This window comes from Falco naumanni, chromosome 3 (genome assembly GCF_017639655.2).
Source record: "Falco naumanni isolate bFalNau1 chromosome 3, bFalNau1.pat, whole genome shotgun sequence".
In the NCBI taxonomy this organism is placed as follows: domain Eukaryota; kingdom Metazoa; phylum Chordata; class Aves; order Falconiformes; family Falconidae; genus Falco; species Falco naumanni.
Genome location: NC_054056.1, coordinates 98,984,263 through 99,007,111, shown reverse-complemented (window position 1 = coordinate 99,007,111; position 22,849 = coordinate 98,984,263). Strand labels below are relative to the sequence as shown.

At 33.6% G+C, this 22,849-nt stretch overlaps 1 protein-coding gene across 2 annotated transcripts in view; it reads left to right on the top strand.

The window, feature by feature from the left end:
- Nucleotides 1-22,849, top strand: part of CSMD3 (CUB and Sushi multiple domains 3) — a 726,030-nt gene that overhangs the window by 617,771 nt on the left and 85,410 nt on the right. For both annotated transcript variants that reach the window (XM_040588420.1, XM_040588419.1), the window contains 7 exons: nucleotides 2,441-2,629; nucleotides 6,086-6,263; nucleotides 9,221-9,366; nucleotides 12,212-12,292; nucleotides 13,473-13,586; nucleotides 19,479-19,667; nucleotides 20,089-20,235. In XM_040588420.1, coding sequence (XP_040444354.1) covers nucleotides 2,441-2,629; nucleotides 6,086-6,263; nucleotides 9,221-9,366; nucleotides 12,212-12,292; nucleotides 13,473-13,586; nucleotides 19,479-19,667; nucleotides 20,089-20,235 — 1,044 coding nt within the window. The remainder of the gene's footprint in view (nucleotides 1-2,440; nucleotides 2,630-6,085; nucleotides 6,264-9,220; nucleotides 9,367-12,211; nucleotides 12,293-13,472; nucleotides 13,587-19,478; nucleotides 19,668-20,088; nucleotides 20,236-22,849) is intronic.

Here is a 22,849-nt window from a genome sequence, read left to right as displayed (position 1 = left end):
TATCTCTAAATGGCAAAAGGAAATGCTACTTAGCAGCACAGAAGCCTAGCTATGGGTTTTTTTTGTACTCTCCCAGCATCCATAGTTGTTGCAAGACTCCTAATTCCATTACTGTGGATTTGATGGCAGTTTCACATTCAGCCTTTCCATTGTCTTTATGACTTTTGTGAACTTCAATCATATCATCTCCAATTCTCTAAACAAGAAACCATGTTTAGCTGTGGGCTCAGTAATGTTATTCATTATTACAGGCTGTATCATATTATCAGATGTAGAAGTCAGACTTGCTGGTCTGTAATTTCATAGATCCCCTCTAAAGATAGATGTGATTTACAGTGGGAAATCACCACTCCTCTAAATCAGATCTGGAAATGGTATGATACACATCTTGGTTCAGCAGCTTTTCTGGGTGAAAGCCATTTGCTCCTGGTCCTTTGCTTTACCCATTTAGAGTAGTACTTCTGTATTTATTTCAAATTGATCTAGTACCTTAGACCTGCAAAATAAAAGCACCATATCTTGTTTGGAAATCTCTATACCATCTTCAGCAGTAAAGATGGATACAAAGAATTTACAGAGTTTTTCTTTCTATGGCATCCTAATCCCCAAGTCCTTTGATCCCACTAGTGCCCTAACTGACTTCTTGCAACTGATGTTGTCAAATATTTTTTTTTATCAGCTGAGACATCTCAAGACATTTTTCAAATTATTTTTGCTGTCTTTATGTTCTAATTAAATTTGACCTGCTGTGTTTTATGACGTTTTGGAAAGGCAGACTTTCGTTGTTTAACCTTTTCCTTATTGTAGCTTCTTTAACTTTCCTACTGAACTACACAGGCATTTTTCTGAACTGCTGTAGTGTGGTTTTTTGCTGAACTGTGGAATGCGTTTTACCTGGTCTTTAAAGTAGTGTCAGTTAAGAGATTTCAATCTGCATTGCCTCATTTTTGTATAATTTCCTTTCCAGAAAATTGAATACCCCTGTGCTGGGTTTATTTGACTTGCTCCCTCCCAGTACAACGAAACTGCATTATGACTGCTATTATAGAGCAGCTCTCCCATGAATACTTGTTGAACTAAGGCTTGAGTACCAAGCTGGTTCAAATCTAAAATAAGATCTTTTTTTGTGGGCTCTCAGACTGCTTGTTCTAGGGACCAATTATTTCCTGCATTCAAAATCTTACTTGTTCAAGTCATCCTGGTGAGGTGGATATTTGGGTATTCCGTTACTGCTACCTGTCATATTTTTGCAGCTTCTCTAATTTTGCCTAACATTTCCTACTGACTATCATTTTCCTGTTTAGATGTTTGTAGAAGCAGCTCAGTACTGCACTTGTATTTCTGGAGTTTTAATTTCTACCTATGAGTATTCTATAATACTTTATTCTGGAAGTATTTCTCTTGTATGGCACTTAATATTTCTAAATAACAATGCTGCTTTTCCACCTGGAAGTCTCTGCCCTCTCAGTCTTGGAAAGGTGGTCACCTGGCAACACTACATCCTTCTGCTGTCTGCCATGCCTTTCATGTCAGGGCAGTTTGTTGGCTCAAGCCTTCTATATTCCACCTCTTGTGGTGTTTTAGGCTCCTGTATTGGTGTGAAGGGAGTTCTTAGTTTTGCCCCTCTTCTGTTCCTTAATACTGTATGCATCACTCAACATTCAGTTGCTTTTCCTGTTCATTGTAATTCTGCTGTTTGTCTTCTGCACTGTTTTGAGAGGTGCATTGGCTGTTAGTGTTCTCCCTGTCATGACATCACATCAGTCTTCTGTACCTGCTAGTTTTTTCCCATTCTTCTAGTTTAGATACTCTTCTACAGCCTTTTTAATTTTCATTGTCAGCAGCTTGGATCTATTTTGATTAGGGTGTACTTGAGGGTGCACTTGGAAGCAATTTGCAGTCTTAAAAAGCCGGTCAGTGGCTTCCCTTTTTGCAGATCTAAGTGGAGAAAACAAAAAGGCTAAATTCCTTTCTACTCTTTTCTTCTCTAGTGCAGTATTTTTATACTTACTAAAATTAAAAGATAAAATTAAGAAGCTAGTCTCATTTTTGGCTTTATGGACTCTATTCCAAAAACCTGTATGGTAGGGTGCTGGGTGTTTATTTGTTTGTTTACACACACACACGCACACACATTATCAAAATGTAAAGAACATAAGATCATTTAAACTTTGGTTGCAGTATTATGTTTTCCTTATGAGATTTGGAATTGGAAATTAATTTTTATATGTATTTCCCCAGAATTGCTGTTTCACTGTGTTTCTTTGGAGTAGGGCAAACAATTTTGAATGTCACCATGACAGAACTTAAGACATATGGAATGGTCATGACTTTTTAATTTTATTCTAATTAAAAGCTTTTATTTTTTTAAATAACAAAAATTTGTATTTTAGGGGTGTCCCCCCCCCCCCCCTTATTATTACTTATTTATTTCTTTCAGCTTATCAGCTACAAAGCTGTCCTGACCCTCGACCATTTCGTAATGGTTTTGTTATTGGGAATGACTTTACTGTGGGACAAACTATTTCATTTGAGTGTTTTCCTGGCTACACATTAATTGGAAATTCCGCTCTGACTTGTCTTCATGGCATCAGCCGTAACTGGAATCATCCTCTCCCTAGATGTGAAGGTATGTTCTGGCTGACCTGTGAGTGCTTCATTATTTGTAAGTCTTCCTAAGGACTGTTAACTGAAATAATTTGAGCTTTTCAATTTATAGAGACCTGTATTTTTATATTGTGATTCTTTGCAGAGGAAGTATTCAATTTTGCGTGTGGAAATTTTTGCAGAGAAGCTGAAATGTTTCATGGAAATATAAAATCTCTGAAAACTTACCTAAGATAATAATTTGGATGGTTAGGCTTAAGGTCTGGAATGTGGAGACCCATGCTGCTTTTTAATCTTGGTGGTGCTACTTGCTCTGCACTTGATCAAGAAAAAAGGATTCAAAAATTGAATTTCCCAACTCTGACCATGTATGTTCTGTCTTATGGGTTAGAAAGAAATGTCAAAGGTGACATAAAGTGCAGTTGTCCTTCAGTCAGTGCTATGTGAAGTCCTTTGCACATACATTTTTTGGTAATGGGAATTTTTTTTAAATTGCATTTTTTAACCTTTCACATTTTTTTTACACTGATATGCTTGCAACAGGTAAGCAGATTAAAGGAACTGTGGCTTGCACATAGCTGAAATTTTAAGGAGACAGAATGAATTATATGATGATTCTGTAGAGGTGTTTGTCTTATCCCTAGCTATGCTGAAAGGAACCTGTACCTAAGCAGCAGGCCAAAGTCAGTTGTTTAGTGTCATCAAACTCTGAAACAGACAAGGATGGATATTTTGGTAAAATGGGAATATCTTTCAGAGAGAACTGTGCACTGCAGAACTTATTTGTAGAACTGAGGACTGAATTTTTTTCCATATGAAATAATTACTTGCTTCTGGAAGATCCACGCTTGTCACAGTTGTGGCAACATTCAGACAGCAATTAAGTTATTGACTGTAAAATTCCCTATATGCCTAAACATGGGTTTCCACAAAGACAAGATCTGTACAAGGCATTGGGTGCCCACTTTCATGTGCTGTAAAGACCCTCCACAGTTTCAGGAGGCGTATTCAGGACCTGGATTAAAGGCCTAACTTACCTCTGTATTGAATGTTAAAAACTCAGTATTAAGAATGGGATTCTCAATATCAAGGAAGTTGAAGAGGAATGCCTGAGGGGGAAAAAAATCCCCACCCACAGAAAATCATAAGTCACCTTCTTTTCTGTTTTTTTTGCATTGTATTCTGAATCATCTTTAAGTACTTAAATTAGAAGCCTCATTACTCAAAATTCCTTTTGGAATCAATGAGCCACAGGCATTTGGGGGGGATGTGGTAGCTAAATTAAGACCTATCTGATACTGAATTCAGAAGAAGCAGCCTTATCATATAAAAGAGAGGTGACACCTAAACTGTCTGTATTTTGAAAGGGGAAGAAGTTAATTCATCACAATTAAGTTTAAACCCCCATTTTCTGGATCCTGAAGGAATAGTAATGGTTCATGTCTTAACTGCTAAACAACTTAGCTTTTCCCTGTTACGTAGTTCTAGCATTATTTTCTGTGCCTCAAAATCAAGAAAAATAATTTACTGAATTAAGTGATTCTGGTTTTTTTTAATTACCTTACTGGAACTTGGAATTTAATCAGTAAATTCTAAGATGCCCAGATCGTGTTACTTTTCTCAGTATCACTTTTTTCTGAAGTTCCTGAGCAGTGGCTGGAAGTTCTTTTTTTCTACTTAATGTGATATGAAAAGATGAAGATAAAATCAACTGAATTATAATAGTGCTCTAATGTGTGCTATGCTGTATGATTACAGACTGCCAACATTACTCAGCTCCCAGAGAAGTTTCTTAAATTACATGGGGTTTTGTGCAGCTGTTTACTTTGGTATTTTTAGTAAACAGTTTTTGACATTTTTATATGCTACTGATGTTTTTGAGTTTGGGGGGGGGGGGGGGTTTCTTTATTCTTGAAGGAAAAAGGTAATTAGTTATCTCCTAGTTGTACTTGGTGTGATTTTAGATAAAGGCCTTGTGTTCAAAAGCATTAAAATGAAGTGGGCTTTTTTGTATATGCCTAGTGCTGGAAACGTACAGTATGTTATAAATTTGTATTTGCTGTAATATCTTTATTGTAAGACAGCATATGCTAAGGCTTGTTTAATGCCTCAAAATTCTTGAAGCAGACAATCTGAATCAAGTATCACTAAACGTGCTTCATGTTTTAACAGTTTTGTTCTCTTCTCCTTGCACCCTTATGCACCTAAAATCCCTCTGACCTGTGCTCAGCACCATCTAACACTCTGTGACCCTTCTTATCTCCCTCACTTTCATCTATTTGGAATCTGTTCCTTCTTCTTTTCCAAGAAATCTCATTGCCTGACAGTCATCAGCCCATGTCCTCACTCCCCTAAGATGCTGCTGCAAGATCAATTCTGTCTGCACTGCTCAAAACCCCTTGAGTTAAAGAAACACAGTTTACCAGCTGTTAAGTCTGAATGGATGAAGTGTGACTAGGAAAGTCTTGCCCTACAGCTCAGCACCAAAGTATACATATAAACTAAATTTTTTCATAAATTTCATAAATTTCATATATATGAACAATGCATAACTCCTATATATCAAATTTATATGACCAACAAGATGTTCTCTGGTTAGAGGTTCTTGAATATATTTTATGGAGTCTGGGTTGCCATTTCATGCCTGTTTGGGCTGGAGTGGGGAGGAATGTATGCAAAATAAAGCAAATTATACAGTTTTAAGCTTTGCTCACTTTTCTAGAACTGGGCTTCTATGACATAATTTATTTTCTTTAGTAACAGGTTGTGTCATATTCAACATGCATCTGAAACCTCTGTGGAGAAAATCATATAGTTTTGACTAATAGTTTTCCTGAAATGCATAGTTATGAAAATCCAAAATCTGTATGGTCAGTCTTATACTGTATGGTGTCCAAAATTAGTGCACTTCAACAAGAATTACAGAAAGAACTCTTACTTCGTCTATCAGAATTTATCTCAGGAAATATAAAATTGCTATTCATACTGTTGCACACAACATTTTCATTTTCAAATTCCCATCTAATTTGATTCTAATGCTTCCCACCCATTAAATTAAGATATCTCTTCTCTGACCTGATGATTTTCATTGGCTACTTTCTTGTGACAATAAATGAAAGGAATGAATGTGTTTCCCTGCTAATTTGTAGGTAGTGTTTACACAAAGCTGTAACAAAGTGGTTTTCAATTGTGCAGGGAATAATTTAACCCAACATCTCAATATTACTTTTGATCCAGTTGTGATAATATTTATGACATCAGAATTAATTCTTAAAAAAAAAAAAAAATGTCCAGTAATGTCAAAATAGACTCATGACTCTGCAAAATGCTCCATAAATTCTGTTTTCTGTACATAACAATGGTTTTACATAATGTGATTATAGTGTACCAAATGTGTTTAAAAGTATGGCTTTTACTTGGTCTAAGTAGAATGCAACAAGCGTCTAATGTTTTATAAAAAATAATATCGTTTTTATAGCTCTCTGCGGAGGAAATATAACTGCGATGAATGGCACGATATACTCTCCAGGATACCCTGATGAGTATCCAAACTTTCAAGACTGCTTCTGGCTTGTAAGAGTACCACCTGGGAATGGAATCTACATCAATTTCACAGTTCTCCAAACAGAGCCAATATATGATTTCATAACTGTTTGGTAAGAAAATACTTTTGGTATTTATTTCACCTCCATGTGACACTACGCAACACAGTATGAATTAAAAAGTGTAGTCTGTGATTTTTCCTTTTAAACTGGTGTTCTGTGTAATGCAAATGAGTGATTTGCACTAATCCATCATGTTTTCTGATGTACCATTTTCTCTAGATAGCACTGGACATGAAGTTTCATAGCCCTTGTCTTAAGAATTCAAAAACAATAATAGTGTGCCTCTGTTGATGAAGAAAAGCATGTAGAAGTATGCTATGACAGTTTATCAACAGCCAAGAGAAGTAATACTTAAGAAAATGATAATAAGCAGTTGCAGTTGTGTGTATTACAATGTTTTAGAATGTTAATACAAGAAACTACAGCAACACTTTCTTCTTATCTTCCAAGTTGGCTTCTCTTAAACTGCTAAGAGTACATAAAGAGAGAGATGCCGTATTTGGCTATAACAACAGAAGATGAGCTAAAAATAGCTGTTTAACAAATTATATTCTTTATATACCTGAGTCCATGTCTATCATGAGTCTTTTCAGATAACAAAGCCCCCATATTTTTTTTTAGTTGCAAAGAACTTAAAGGCGGGAAGCTATAATGAAGTGTAACAGCTCCAATGTAATCTTGAAACTGTTACCAGTGACTCACCTAGACATTTCAACAGTGGCTAAAACCTTTGGAAGCTTGCCTAAAGCAATAAACCACAGATATTGGACCTGCAGATTGAAAATCCACAGGTTGAGATAACAGTCCTCTAGTCTGAGTAGTGCAAAATAATGAGAGGCAATTTGGAATAATAATTACATGTTTCTGCAGAAATCTAAATTCATATAAATTAATTTAACTCCAGATGTCATTCTTACTGTCCTAAACATTAAGCATTCTCTATACACTTTTGTGATAATTTCTGTGTTTCCTGTTGTTTTCTTTTCTTTTTCATCTTGTGTACTACAAACTGTCTTGTCCTGTATCCCACATACTTAATTGTGTTACCTTAAAGTCTAACCAAAATTTGATCAGAATGTGTACCCAGACTGTTGCCCTGATAAAACCCAGATAATTTTGGATCCATCAAACTCTTCACTTGTTTTGTGTATCAAATTTTACATGAACTTCAGAATCTTTCCTGAATTAAATAATACTTTTTTTATGCATACAGACATCTTTTCTCTGTTACATCCCACACAAACAAGAACACTACTGTCGTTTTCTAATGCTTCTTCCATTCAACTCTTCCTTTCTATCAAGTGATTTGATGTGCTTTCATTTTTACTCCTGGCTGTGTAACAAACTTAGTTCTTATAGTAAAATTATTTGTATATACCATGTCAAAGGTAAAACCTCAGTTTTATTTCATTATATGTTCTTTGCTGATTTTTCTTTTTTAGATGTTTTATATCATATTTAGATTAACAACACATTTAGGAGAATGTTCTGAAATTAAAATATATATTATGCTATTTGTGTATATATCATGCATATAAGCCTCATAATATATGTGATGTCTACATAATTATATAGCTTATGCCACTTCTGGGTTATTATTTATTTACAGAATTGACCAGAAATTTTATAGCCATTTTTAATGGAAAAAATAAATTTTATTCACAATTCAAATATTTTTTCAAATCATACTACTTCTCTAATAAAGCAGAAAAGGAAGGCACAATATGTGAGAATTTGGACAAATTAATTATTGTAATTTTTTCAAAGCAAAAAATATCCATAATTTTAATTTGAAATTATTTTCATTTTTAAAATCTTATGCCAATAACCATTAGAAAATTTAAACTTTTATTATATCATGTTCATTAATTCTGATCTGGAAGGAATGAAGTATGAAAATGTGATGTCCTTGTATCATTATTCTGTCCTCTGTACAGTTCCACTGTTGTTTAGTACTAACTTTGATTTAATTTTTCTGTTGAAATGACTAATTCATTCTTCTTTAATGTAGAAATGATCTTACCAGCAGTTCACATATTGTCTAAATGGTAATAAATAGTACAAAAGAATATCAATCAATGTATGCAAAGAAGGAGTTAAAGAAATTATTCAAGTGCATGTAATACTTAGTTTTGTTTAAAATTACCAACATTTATATGAATGTCTACCTGAGCCAAAGATACACAACCATTTATATAAATTGCATGGCACATCTCTCTCAGCAAGAAATTGATCCAAAAAAGTTTAAACTCATAAAAACAAACTTTAAATGAATTCTTAAGTGGCCATATCTACTATAAACTATAAGTAATAATATTGTAATGTTTTATTTGGGGGGAGGGGATACTAGGTTTAAAAATTCAGACCACAGAAAATTTCTAAAAGTAGCATCTTTCAAATCATTGTTATAAATGAAATCTGCATATATAAATGCCCACATACAGATTTCAAGTGGAAGCTTGTATACAGTAGAGTATAAGCATTTTGGTTTTAATTTTTGTGAAGCTCATATTCATTCGTGGTCTTTGAAATATTAAGTACTATTAATCTCTAATTTCCATAGAAATTAGTAAATTCAATAGACTGGGTGACATGAGCAGTCTTAGGTTTGTTTATTTTCTGATAGCCACATTTGGAAGCATAGATACATAAACTACATAAAGGCAGCAGAGCTTGTGGCAGGAAGATGAAGTACAATCACAAATTCAATCAGTTTGAGCTTGCTGCATTTTTTATTTAAAAATATGACATTACTTCCAAAAGGTGGTTGTATGGAGGATCTTGCTTTCTAATAAGTTTTGATGGTCCTTTAAACTACTACCTACTATAATCCAATGGACATACAAAATTTCAAAAAGCTTTCAGCCCTTTATATGTGTTTTATCTTATTTTAGATGATTCATGGCTTTTAGAGTAACCTAGAGAAATTTTACTACATTATATTAAAATTCACATAAGTTAAATTATTTGCTTGGAAAAAAACATCTTTTTGTATTTGCTTTTCTTAGGGATGGACCAGACCAAACTTCTCCTCAAATTGGACAATTTAGTGGCAACACTGCGTTAGAATCAGTCTATAGCACTTCCAATCAGATTCTGATCAAGTTTCACAGTGACTTTACTACCAGTGGCTTTTTTGTACTTAGTTATCATGGTAAGTATGGCAAATTGCACTATCTCAATGTCTGTAGTCATTACTGCTGGACGAAAATGCATTAAAAAAATATTTCTGTTACTTTTTCTAAGATAAGATGCTATTATTAATATGACTGACAACTATTAGGGCAATGCACTGTGAAGGCATGTAAGCAAGGAGCATCAAGACCCTGCAGTTCAAGGTGCTCATTTTCCCACTGCTTACAATGCTTCTAAAATTGCTTTGTAATCTAAATGTTCGTGGAGGACATTAGATTTCTCTTAGATATTTGGATATTTTGAGGAAGTTCCTGTGTTTGAGAGATTTCAGTAAGTGAACTATACTGTGTAGTTAAGACTAAACTGCCCTTGAATTAAATACTGACTGAATGAAAAGTATTAATGCAGCAAATTCTACCTCTTTTTTTGTAGTTATTCAGACCTTCTGTGGTCACATCTCATTTACATTACTATCATTACAAGGAAACAGGTTCAGAAGCAAGGGTTTTAGGTGCTATGTGAATGCCTGTTGGTTTGACTATTCCATGAAACACAGGCAGACTACAGTCTGTTTTTTCTGGTTCCAGATCAGATTTTGAAACTAGATGGCTTTATTTTTGGCTTAGTGAAGAGCAAGATGAATAGAGATAGAATTGTGGGAATTAATGGAACTTTAAACAAAACAATGCAAACCAAAAAATACCTTAAATCTCAATGAAAAAAAACCAGCAGCAATAGCACTTGCATTGATTATGGAGTATAGACTCAGGTAGGATTAGGTAGAGAGAGGTCAAAATTTTCATTCTATATCTGGGCATCTAAATTGCATGTAACAGCTTGCAAATGACAAACTGACCCTTTGTATTCAACAATATATAAATTGTTATGTAATGTTACATATGAATACATCGGTATATTACCAAACATGTAAAAATGCTCATAGAATCATAGACCCATAGAATCACTCTAGGTTGGAAAAGACCTTTAAGATCATTGAGTCCAACCATAAACCTAACACTGCTGAGTCCATCGCCAAACTATATCCCTAAGTGAAACATCTACATGTCTTTCAAATACCTCCAGGTATGGTGACTCAACCACTTCCCTGGACAGACTGTTCCAATGCTTGATAACCCTTTCAGTGAAGAATTTTTTTTCCTAATATCCAACATAAACCTTCCCTAGAGCAATTTGTGGCCATTTCCTCTCATCCTATCGCTTATTATTAATAAAGTGTTTCTAATGAACTTTATCTCCTTGTGCTTGTTTCTTTCATTATTGTGGAAATTGTCATTCCACAAGTGTGGGCCCTAATGTGTAATAAAGATGCAAACTGAACAGCACAAAGAATTATTCATGAAGAAACTTAAAACACCTTTTGGGTTGATGTTGTCAAGATGAATAAATCTCAGTCCTTGAATCTATGATCATTCATATAAGCTACATAAAATTTATAGCAATAAAGGCAAGGCAGTGAGAGGAGTCAGATTTGTTTTAAATACATAATTTGAGCATTACAATGAATGATACCCCTAAATGAGAGACATTTGAGATAAATTATATGAGTTGTTTATTGAATCAATTTTTTAATTATGATGATGATTTTTATTATTATTATTTTAAAATGCAAAAAGCACAGCTGCTCCATGTTTGGTTGGTGTGTTTTATTTTAAATTACTTTATCCTAAGGCAGGATGTTAGCTTTCTGACACAGATTTAAGTGGCTTTTCATTACACAATTGACAAAAAGGAGTGGAATAGGAAGATGTCAGATATGGGTCACTCGGTAGCAACAAAAGACCTTACCTGGTTACAATATAAATTTTGCGATTGACAAAAGTTTGACTATTCTATTACTAAAGGATCCAAGCACAGGTTGTAACAAAGTTGTGTAGAACTGAAGCTGAATCATCATCTGTCATAAGTAGATGATGTCTCTTTACTGATGAGAGGTTCTATAAAGCAATGCTGTATAAAAATGTGTCAGTGAAAACAAGGCATACTTGACTCACTGATCAACCTGAGTGCACACCTTAAAATGTGAACTAATGCACTGTCAGTATAAATACTTCAGTGTGATTTCTTTGGCTGGATTTCTGTCCTAATCATATTCAAATTGAAGGTGATTTCATCTGTGTCCAAACACAGACCGGTGCTCATAGCTTCTCTGTTAAAAACCAAAACTATATCATTTCTGCATAGTCTTCCTACTTCTGTTTTTTGTCATCTATTTCACCTGTTTATTTTACCTGGCTGTTCCATACATGTGTTAAAACTCAGAAAATTATTTCATGTGGGACTTCAAATGAGGATTTTGAAAGCAGAATTACTCTCTGACCCTGTCTGCGGGTGAGATGTGCTGCACAACTATTCTTTTACTGGGAAATTTCACATTCACAATGCTTCTCTCCATCAGTTATGCTGCCTCTGGGTAGAATCTTTTGGATTCTAAAACTTGTCTTTATTACAAAGTTTCAAAAGGGGAAGAGTTCAGTAGTAAAAATGTAAAAAAAAAAAACAACAAAACAAAACAAACCAATGATTGCACAGTGCAAAACATATTTGCTTTTCAGATAAGATTAAGTGAGAAAATTGGCAACCACTTCTAAGCTTCTTAGATTATTTAAGAAGAGAGTTTTGCCACTGGAATTAAATAATTAGGAACACAGACACAACTTCCAATTTTTCATTAATTCTGAAAATCATATGCTTCCTTTCTTTTGATTCTCTTGAAAGTTTCAAAGTAAGTGAAGAGATGTTTATTTTTGCCCTGTTAATGTACTTTTTATATCAGTTATGTTTGTTATTGCTATGTTAACTGTCCAAGTATGGGAATGTCAACTGTGCTTTCTTCCTGTTTATAGCCTATCAGCTCCGGGTCTGCCAGCCTCCAATAAATATACCAAATGCTGAAATTCTAACTGAGGATGATGAATTTGAAATAGGTAATATTGGGTGGGGGGTGGGGGAGGGAAACGACGTTTGTTTAGAAAAAAACCACAAACTGCTATGCACAGAAATTTCTTGGTTTTCAGGTTGCAAATCATGCCTGTAATACGTTAGATTTATATTTGAAAATAAAGTTTTTGAGAAGTCATTTCACTTCCCTATACCTCCTGAATCCCATCTGTTTCAGAGATCACATATAAATAAGACAGTAATTCCTTTCTAATTAACTTCATTTTAAAATATATATTTCATAATGTTTAATATAAAACATTGTTCTATACTGAAACAAATGAGCAAAACCCACAAGAAAACATGTAGACAATGGTATATTCTGTACCAGAATTAAGGTTCAGTGACTTGAAGCATAGAATCAAATTTGTAAAAATTAGGAGGATCTGAAAAGGGAGTGACATTCTAACCTTCTAAAACATGTTAATAATATTACTTAGCCACCTATTGTTCAAAAATTATGACTTATGTGAGAAATCAGACATCTGACCAACTAGTTTTGCTCACGTTATGTCAAAGAAAAATAAATTCATTTTTAGTATAATCCAATATTTGACAGTTATATATTGGCAACACAGAGAAAAAAATATTATTTTTTTCTTTTCTGCGCTGTAATCTGGACCAAGGAAAAATCTGGACTCCAGGAAATACACAAATTTTTAGTTTTATTGGTACATAAAGCTATATTAATTTTCAGTTTCATAATTTAAAAATGTCAATATATTTTCACTATGCCAAATTTAGCTATCATTAACTATATCCAGTTACTATTTCCACCCTCTCCCCTCAGGACTGTATGCATTACTGACTCGGTCTTATCTCTTTATTTAGTTCATAATGGTTATCCAGTAAATTATACTGCTTAAAGCTTTGTGGACACGTGGTTCACACAGCATCAGTCAAACCCAGACAAATTAGCAAACTGTCCAACAAATAATGTAGTGGAAAACAGTGATAGATGCAGCACAGTGCTTGACATAATGCTCATTTACCACTTTTCTTAGACTAATCAAAGTTGTTTATGCCAGAGGTCATTTAGCCCATTATGTACGGCAGCAAGAAACTTCATTAATCAATAATGTTTTCAAAGCTAAAAGTCCCAGTTAATTGCTGTTTAATGTTTCTTTTGTTTGTTTGTGTTTTGTCTTGTTTTGTTTTTCCAAACAGGAGACATAATAAGATACCAGTGTCAGCCAGGCTTTACATTGGTTGGAAATGAGATTCTGACATGCCGGCTAGGTGAAAGGCTTCAGATGGATGGAGCACCACCTACTTGTCAAGGTTTTTTTCTCCTTTTCTTTTCCTTCTGCCAGACCAGCTGAATGGCGATTCCTTAAATACCGTCCTCTATCTCTTTACATAAGACAGCACACTGAAAATATTTCAGACTTTTTGATGCGATTCCCAGTCTTATCATTGTTTGATAGGGCGAATATATGTAAAATACTAATGCAAAATAATTAATAATGTTTTAATGAATTTGATGAGTTTAGAGCACTCTGATCTACTTTGTGAAAATAATTTCTCAGTTCTTTAAAGGACTCTAATAAATAATGAGTTTATTTCATTTTATCTAGAACATAATAGTATGGAAATGTATATGGAAGTTTCAAAAAATGCTAGACTAACATAGGATGGATTTGGGTGAACATAATCACAACATCACTTTCCAGTGTAACTTTAAGTGCTTCTATTTTTATTCATTGTATTCTAAATAATAGGTTTTCTGTATCTTTATTTGTGCCTCTTTGTGTTCATGTTTTCCTCCTTTTATTGAACACTGTGAATAGAGATATATAACACTACCTCATTGTTAAGGTTGAAACAAGATTACAGTCCTGCCAACTACTAACATCATAGTTTAAACCATTCTTTATTAAGATGACATTTGATGTATTATACTAAAATAGAATTTTCCCATCATTTTTTAAGAAAATGCAAGAGTTTTCTTTCATACCAAACTGATTGGGGAGCTAATGGATATAAACCTTGCACATGTTTTATTTAAAAAAATGCAATCTCTTTAAACTTTCAGTAATGGATACGTTTTTGTTTTCTTATTAATTCTTTCCAAAAGTTAAATAAGTACATACAGTTTCAAACATGCATGATAAAGGGAATTTAAAAAAAAAAAAAATCCCCATTTTGAGGGAAAAAAAATCCCAAAACTCACAGCCTCATAAAAGTGTAATTTATGTAAACAGAGGCCATTTCAGATCCTGCTAGTTGTGATATTCCTTTGTGATCCATCTACTCCTGAGCTTAATATTCTAACATCTACTTCAAGATTAATATACCTTCCCAAATCAGTCATAATAAATACATTCAATTTACATGTGTATTAAATGAAAAATACTGCCATCTGGGTTTTCTAGCAATCAGATGTTGGGTTTCCCCTCCCCCTGGCAATTTTAGTTAAATAGCATATCTATAAAACACTCACGATGAAAGATTTATTCAGAAATAGTAAATTTATTGTGAATAAATATGCTGCTTTTACAAGTAAAGCTTTAATATTTGACCGTTTCTTAGTAATTTCTGAAGTTTCACTGGTGCACAATTTAGTTCTTATGCCTTTAAACATCAGTATAGTAATTTTTAGAACTTAATTATGACTAGAATGTTCAATTCAGTTTTCAGCTAAAAGTTAAAAAAATACTGTCTGATAAATACACCCTTTTCACAAGTTTCTGAAAACTGGAGTAGTCAACTACTACAGCTGAATAAACTATTTTTCCCTGGATTTATGCACAAACCCCTGCAAAAGTCAAAATCTTTTGTAGCAGTAAGTCTACTTAAAAATGCAAAGTGATCTTCAATTGTGAGTTTTATAAGAACTTTAAGACATAATTTCTGAAAATCCGTGCATTTTTTTTATTTAGGTACAATTGTGTCTAGGAATAGCTTCCAACACCTTAATTTAAATTAAAATCCTAACTTAGCAGGCTTATAGCATTTAATGTGTGAAAACCATAGCAATGTCCAGGCACTGCTTTAAATGTTAAAATGGTGTAATAATAGATGGGACAAACAGAGACCTATGTGCTGATCCTGATGCATTCTCTCAGCACGTGTTGCTGAAAGCCTATTCATATTCATTGCAAGTCCCAAGACAAAAACTCAGGAATGATGACTTCAGTTACTATAGTTAATTTTTTTCTTTCACATATAAATGCTAAATATTGGATTAAATACTAAATATTAAAGCAGTGTTCTTATTATTTCAGTCTAAATCTGAAGAAAGTTAACATAATCTTCAGAATTAGGCTCAGAAATTAAAAAACAAAACAAAATAAAATAATCTAATCAAAGGAATTAGTTAAAACATTTAAAATGACCATTCAAACTGGCCACCTAGAATAAGCAGTAACATAATTTTTCTCTTGGTTTATTCATATAATGTATAAGTTTGAAGATAGCAATGTGTAAACTAAATTTTACTATTAAAAACCAGACCAACAGAGAGCTTTGTGAAGTTTAGAGGCAGCAAATTTTATGCATAAAATTTATGTTTTCCGTGATTTTAGTATACTACATTTGTTTATGTATAAGCTACCATACTTTAATTGTGCAGGCTATAACACATTATATGAGACACTCTCAAGGAATAAACCCAGCTCTTCTGTTGGTTCATATCTGTATTACTTTACTCATTCTTGTTACCAGCAAAGCATATGTTTACTGTTAGACCTCATAATGTTAACTTCTCTTGCCTTAACCTTGTGCACATGTTAGACACTTTAGCCAGTGCTAAGGAATTTTGGTTGAATTGTTCTTAAATTTTTAACCTGAAATAGATTTATACTCACATTTAACATTAATTTGTTTATTGAATGTAAAGAGTACTGCTTAACAGAATTTAAATGACAATATTTTAGTGAACCTAATGTGTTGCAGTAACGATATAGTTATCAATAATGAGGTATCCCTAGGAGAAAATACTGAAGCAAAATATTTCTGGAATTTTATTTGGTGATTGTAATTGTTACAGGTTTGTTTACGCCACATTTAGTACTATGTAAAACTACATTGCCTTTTTTTCTGTTTTCTTTCTTTGATGTGTACCAGTTGGATGAGCATTTCTTAAAATTCCTGAAGATTTCCTTGTTTAGATCAGAAAATAATCACTAAATTCCACAAGCTTATGCCAATGCCTATCATCATCTTTTGTTAAAATACAGTATTTCTCATACACAGCATGTAGCTTTGCCCTTAATTTTCCTTGGAATTAGCTTCTACTTACACGATAAAATAAAAGCTTCAGAATAAGAAGATTCAAACTGTATTTTGCACAATAATTAGGGGACCCTGAGAAAATTTTTGAAGGAAGACTCTCAGCTACATCTCAGCTGCATTAACTCAGATTCGTAAGAAAACTTAGCTACTCGACTCCCAAGGGAATACATTGTACAGAAGGAGGTCTTTAAGCGCTCTGTAAAATTCTGTAGGGGTGTTTATCTGAAGATCCTGAAATTGAGGATAGTTTGCAAAGCAGCATCCTATGCAGACAGCAAAACTAGCTGTAAACAAACTAGTGCAGCCAGATGACTATGGTGCTCTTCCTGCCTTCCTGCCACACCTCTCTGTTGGTGTTTATGTATATTTATGTATGTATAAAGCTGAGAGGATTGCTTCTTTTGTTTGCTTGGGGTAAAAACTGTATTACAACTGGCCTAGCACTGTCGTTTGACAGCCAGATTTTAGCCAGAGGTTTCTCATGTGGAGTGGAGGTGTTATATGCAATCTCTTCTTGATTAATTAAGACAAAAAGAAGACATGAGAAACAACTTTTAAGTATTTAGCAATTAGATGATAATTTTGAAAGTGAGATATGAATGTTTTAAAATATATGAACAGATTCCTTTCTTTTTTTCAAGGTCAGGTTGGATGGGTCTTTGAGCAATCTAATCTAGTGAAAGATCTCCCTGACCATGGCAGTGGGTTGGATAAGATGATCTTCAAAAGACCCTTCCAACCCAAACCATTCTATGATTCTTATGAGTTTTGTTTGTGAAGATAATTATTCCTTTTCTCTCTGATTTTCTGTGTTCTGTATCTTTCTTTACAGTTCAATGACTTTTTCCCCATAAAAATCTGTTTTTATATTTAATAAGCCAATATTAATTTCAGTTTTCTCGAGAGATCTAAGGTCCTGTTATTTTCTTGTGGAACTGGTAATGGGTCAATACTAACTCACTTTCATGTAAGTGTTAGTCGTGAATATGAAAAACAAATTTTAAGGCTCCTGTTTAGTAGTCTTTCGGTTTCAACTGTAGACACATATTCATGTATCATAAGGCAAAAACAAATCTTTAAAAAAGTTCCAATAACATGGTAATATCAGATATTTTTATTTAATGAGATTGTTATTCTATGTAGACTTATTGAATCCACATAAATTCAAAATCAAGCCTTTTCATCATATTATTTAACACCATGTTTCTCAATTTCAGCAGCTGCCTTAAATAGTCGTGATAAATGATTTACAAAGCAGCATTTATCCTGCTAGCGTCCTCTATCGCTCCTGAAGCTGTGACAATTAAAAATAGCCAGAGCTGCTATGTATTTTCCAGCACAGCTGTAAGAGGAAACTGAGTAACTTCAGAATATGATGTGGGAAATAAGAAAAAAATAATTATTTAGAGTAAGGTGAAGGCATGGTAGGCAATACCTGCTGAAGAAGTAAGCAGGGGATGAAGCAGGTGTCTCTTTTTAAACCTGCAGGAAGCACTCTCACATTGTGTGGTCTAGCCTCTCCCAGCAATGTTTTAGAGAAAAGGGTAAAGCATATTCCTTTTCGTATTTCCTGGAGTTAAATTTTGGGAAAAGACATGAGAAATTAAGAACTTCAGATTTTTATAATTTCTTCTTCAGCTGACTTTATCTCTCATCAAGGAAATACTCTGTCTCTGTCTTAGAAGAAGGCAAGTACCCAGTTGTCTAAACTTGGGAGTTCACTAGAAATGTGAATGTATAACCAAAATCTCTCATACACAGATTTATGAAAAAAGAAGTGGTTTGTATATTCAATATGCACATAAGTTATATGACAGAGTTATACATCTTTTATGTTTACCAAAGAACTGAGGGAGGAGGAATATTTATCTATTAATTTATCTATGGATATTTATCTATGAGGGTGATATTTGGGTGGGTTTTTTCACTTCTAATCAGGGCAGAAATCACCTGGCTTTTTTTCCTCCTAACGTGAACTTTATTTCCTCAGAGTGATTTTGTCATATTGTGAAATATTGTACCTATATTGTACCTGGTTTTAATAGGAAGAACAATTATATATGTTGCCCAGAGTCAGCCTGAGATTCTCTAGCTCATTCGGGATTTATGACACCGTCTTGACTGCTAGTCATAGGCTTTGATTTTAAGAACTCTTCTTTACTGTCTCTTTTGGTAAAAGATGGAAAGAAATAGGACTCTGTTAGGAAAAATAGACTTTCAAGTGTTTTTTTATTGCATGTAAAGACAGTAACCTAGTCTTTTCTGAAGTTTCTATAAATCTTAAAACCAGGCAGCTGGATAGCACGAGTCATCTTGTCTAATCAGTCCTACTGAGTCCTATTGAGCAACAAAGTGTCAGTCTGAAGTATGTCTTTTATTTCCTAGACTGAAGGCATCATGCCTGAATAGGGCTGACATTGTGTGTAGGTACATCAACATTCTTGGAGCTTGAATGAGGATCTCAAAATTTAGGTGCTGCTTTATACAGTGGGAGGGATTGGTTACTCTTTACTTAGAATCTGACAATCAAAAATCACAGAGTCTGCAAGTTTGCTTTCAGTGCGAGATTTAACCTGTAATTGTTGCTGTCAGTAATCGGGGCGGAGGGAAGGGGGCAGAGTCTGTGGTTCACTTTTTGAACAATCCAACAATTTAGTACTTAAGCACAGCCTACAAGAATATCTTGTCTTCTGTAGAATAAAAGAATAAAAATGTTATGAATCGGTAGCTTCTAAGGGTTGCAAGGCTTATTTTCAAGACAAACATTACTTTAGGTTTTTTCTACTAACCGACTGTTTCTGAAATGTTGTCAGTCTTTCTGTTTTTATGGAAATGAATTTAGTAATGCAGATCTTTTAAACTCAGGAAAATCTTGCCAATCACATGAAACAGAAAGAGAGGGCTTTAGATTTTTTTACCAATCTTTCTGTTTCACAGTGCTTTGTCCAGCCAATGAAATGCGTCTGGATTCAACAGGAGTAATACTGAGCCCTGGATATCCTGACAGCTACCCAAATCTTCAGATGTGTGCATGGACCATTACTGTGGAAAAGGGTTATAATATCAGCATGTTCTTTGAATTCTTCCAGACAGAAAAGGAATTTGATATACTTGAGGTGTTTGACGGTAACTATAGGATACACAACTTTGGATGATACTTTTTCTCTGTATATGTATTTTTACATTGCATCTGTGTAATCACTATTTTTTATGAATACCATAATTTGTAAGTATAAAAAAAATTCTTAAATAAGCAATTATTTGGATTTGTTGTGCTAAAAGGAACTGTTGGATTACTGTTTCAAAATTGTACTACTAATTATTTTTAGAAATAATTTTGTTTCTGAACAAATATGTATTCTATTGTATAACACGTAATGTCAACTTCCATTTTTAATTCAGATTAATTTATCATTTGCTTTCTATGTATATGTATATAGGATGTTTTCTACGTATATTAATTGTATGCATACAATTTATTGTATGTTTTTTAAAAAACTTTGTAACTCCTTTTTTTATTTTTTCTTTATTTCTTCCTTGTGTCAAGGACCAAATAGTCATAGCCCATTGCTCATTTCTCTCAGTGGGGATTATTCATCTTCTCTAAATATAACCAGCAATGGCCATGAAGTATTTCTCCGGTGGTCAGCAGATCATGGCACCAATAAAAAAGGTTTCAGGATAAGGTATATAGGTATGTATATCCAGCTTTCTTTAATATGTATAAAATTTCAATGTGGAACATATTTATGTGAAATGAGTAATGGTAAGCTATATTTTGTAATATTAATTGCCCAGGCTGACAGGAAATCCAATCTGTTTTATATATGATCCTGATGATACTGATCCAGTGAAGAAATAAAACAAACACATACCCTAAGTAGGATATATGAAACATGTTCTGTGGAGATTAAGCAAACGTTTCACAGGACTGTAAGATGGCATATGACAGTACTAAAGGTGAAATAAGCAGCTTCCCCCTTCTCCCTCCCATCATTCATTTGCACTCATGTGCCTCCGTTCTTCGTATGTGATCTTTAGGCAATTCATCATTAACACTTTTGATGGGACAGAGGAAGAGATGGCAACAAGGCAGGAATGAGCACCTATAAGGTGCAAAAGTGTGAGACCCTGAAGGCCTGAACTCTTTGAGGTTCAACAGAAGCATGATACTGTTTGCTGCTTCTGTTGAGACTCAAAGAGTTCAGTCCTTTCAGGTCTTACAATTTTTCCGAACATTATTAGAAGAGATCAATTAGTATGTGAGAAAAGCCAACATTGTGTTGTTATTAATTCAAATGAACATATTTGTGAATAGTGTGTGAAGATGATAGTTGAAAAAGATTGATTTTTATATGATTTCTTGTATCAAATTATTATATAATATCAATTTTTACAGGATAAAAATATTCATTAATCAAGCTAAAGTAGATGTGTTGCAATTTACAGCAATTCCACAAAATCTATATTTGATTTTTTATTATGACCAAGGACATGAAATCCACAGAATGAAAAGTACTGGGGATCGTATCTGTAGATACTAGAGAAGTTATTGGCATAAACCAGTTTCACCTTACAAAGCAGAGAAAGCAATAGAGAATAAATATAAAACTATTTCTATTGTGGTTTTTTTCTTTTTTCCTCACACAACTTCTGTCTACTTCACTTTTGCAGAAAAAGTTAGGCTCACAACAGTCTGTAAACAGTATCAATGTCATTTTTCCCTTTAGGAGCGGACAGATTTCTCAGAGGTGAAATGTTGTATAGATAGATAAAATTCACTGTTGCCTAGACGCAAAATGTTATACGGTACTTCTTTTCATTGCCTGTAGTACCTGTTGGATCTGTTAAAAAAAAAAAAAAAAAAAATCTTAAAACTGTTTCCCTACTGGCAGTGAGAGAACTATTGAGACGTAGACAGGAAATATTTACTAGTGATTTATATCACTTAGAACGTATCAATAAATTTTATTATACACCAAAGAAGTAGAGCATTTCTGTTTCTTCCAAGAGTACAAGGCGGGAGCAATTTACTGTAAGGAAGAAAATATTTTCATAGTATGTGCTGTGAAGGAAATGGCAATACGTCTCATTCTACTGCTTGCTTACTCTTTAAAGAGTTAACAAACAGCCACTTGACTCCATCCTGATCAGAGGAAACCTTTACCTGAGAAAATCATTGACCTGAAGTAAATCATGGGACATAGAACGGCTTAAAGGGCAAGTGAAGCAGCACTTCTCTATCTGCCTGAGAAAACTGATACCAATAGTTGTCGACATTTCTTCAAAGCATGAAGGAAGCACTTGGAAACAAACTTCCAACTTAATTTTCTTCCCTACAAAATGGGGAAATACTCATCATGGCTAATCAGTCTTGGCTTGTCCTTGAACCAAAATGATCAGAGACCAAATTAAATTTTTAAACAAACAACATTCATCTTAAACTGGCTACCAAGTTGTAAGTCCCTTCCGGTCCACTGCTTTCACAAGGTACCCAAACTGAGTGACTTAGTACTCATGAACTTAATGAACAAGGGAGTTTAAAGAAATACAAGCATAGTGACAGTATAATAAGTAAGCAGTCTTTAATGTCAGAGACATAAAGTACATAAATCCTTTCAGATAACAACTTTATTGCTTAAAGATCTTTTCTCTCTCATAAAGATTTCTGTGTTGGTTTTTTTTTTTCATAGTATCTAAAGAAGACTTTTGTAGAACTTCCTGTGTTTTAAATTTAAAAAAAAAATTTTAAAAAAAAAGCAGATTCAGTGTTTTTGCCATGGATTTATGGTGACACTCTTAATATGATTAAAATCTATTCTAGATTTTCTAGTTCACTGCAGCTCACTGAATCACAGAACTTGAAAGAAATAGCTTACTTAGATGAGAAGAAAAAGCTTATTTGAAAAGAATTGCATGCAGTATGCCCTTGATGTTTTCTTCTTAAAAAAAACCCAAACAAACAAAAAAAAACAACCCCACACTATTGAAATTTATAAAATTTCAATAAATTTCATCATGAACTAAAATTCCGTAGCTTACTTGGTTTAAAAAAAAGATGAAAGGTGAAAAAAAAATTATATGTGAGGTATCACTGTATTTCCTTTGAGGCTACTAAAGCCTGAAGCCCTTATAAAGCCTTATTCTTTCACCTTTATACTTAGTGAAATTGCTTGATACATAAATGCATGGTCACAACGCGAATACAACTTTTAGTGACATTTTCTCAGCTTGTTATCAGATGTCCAATGAATTCAATACGAATTTGTCAGGAATTGTCATCTGGATTCTAAATGCATCTTTTATTT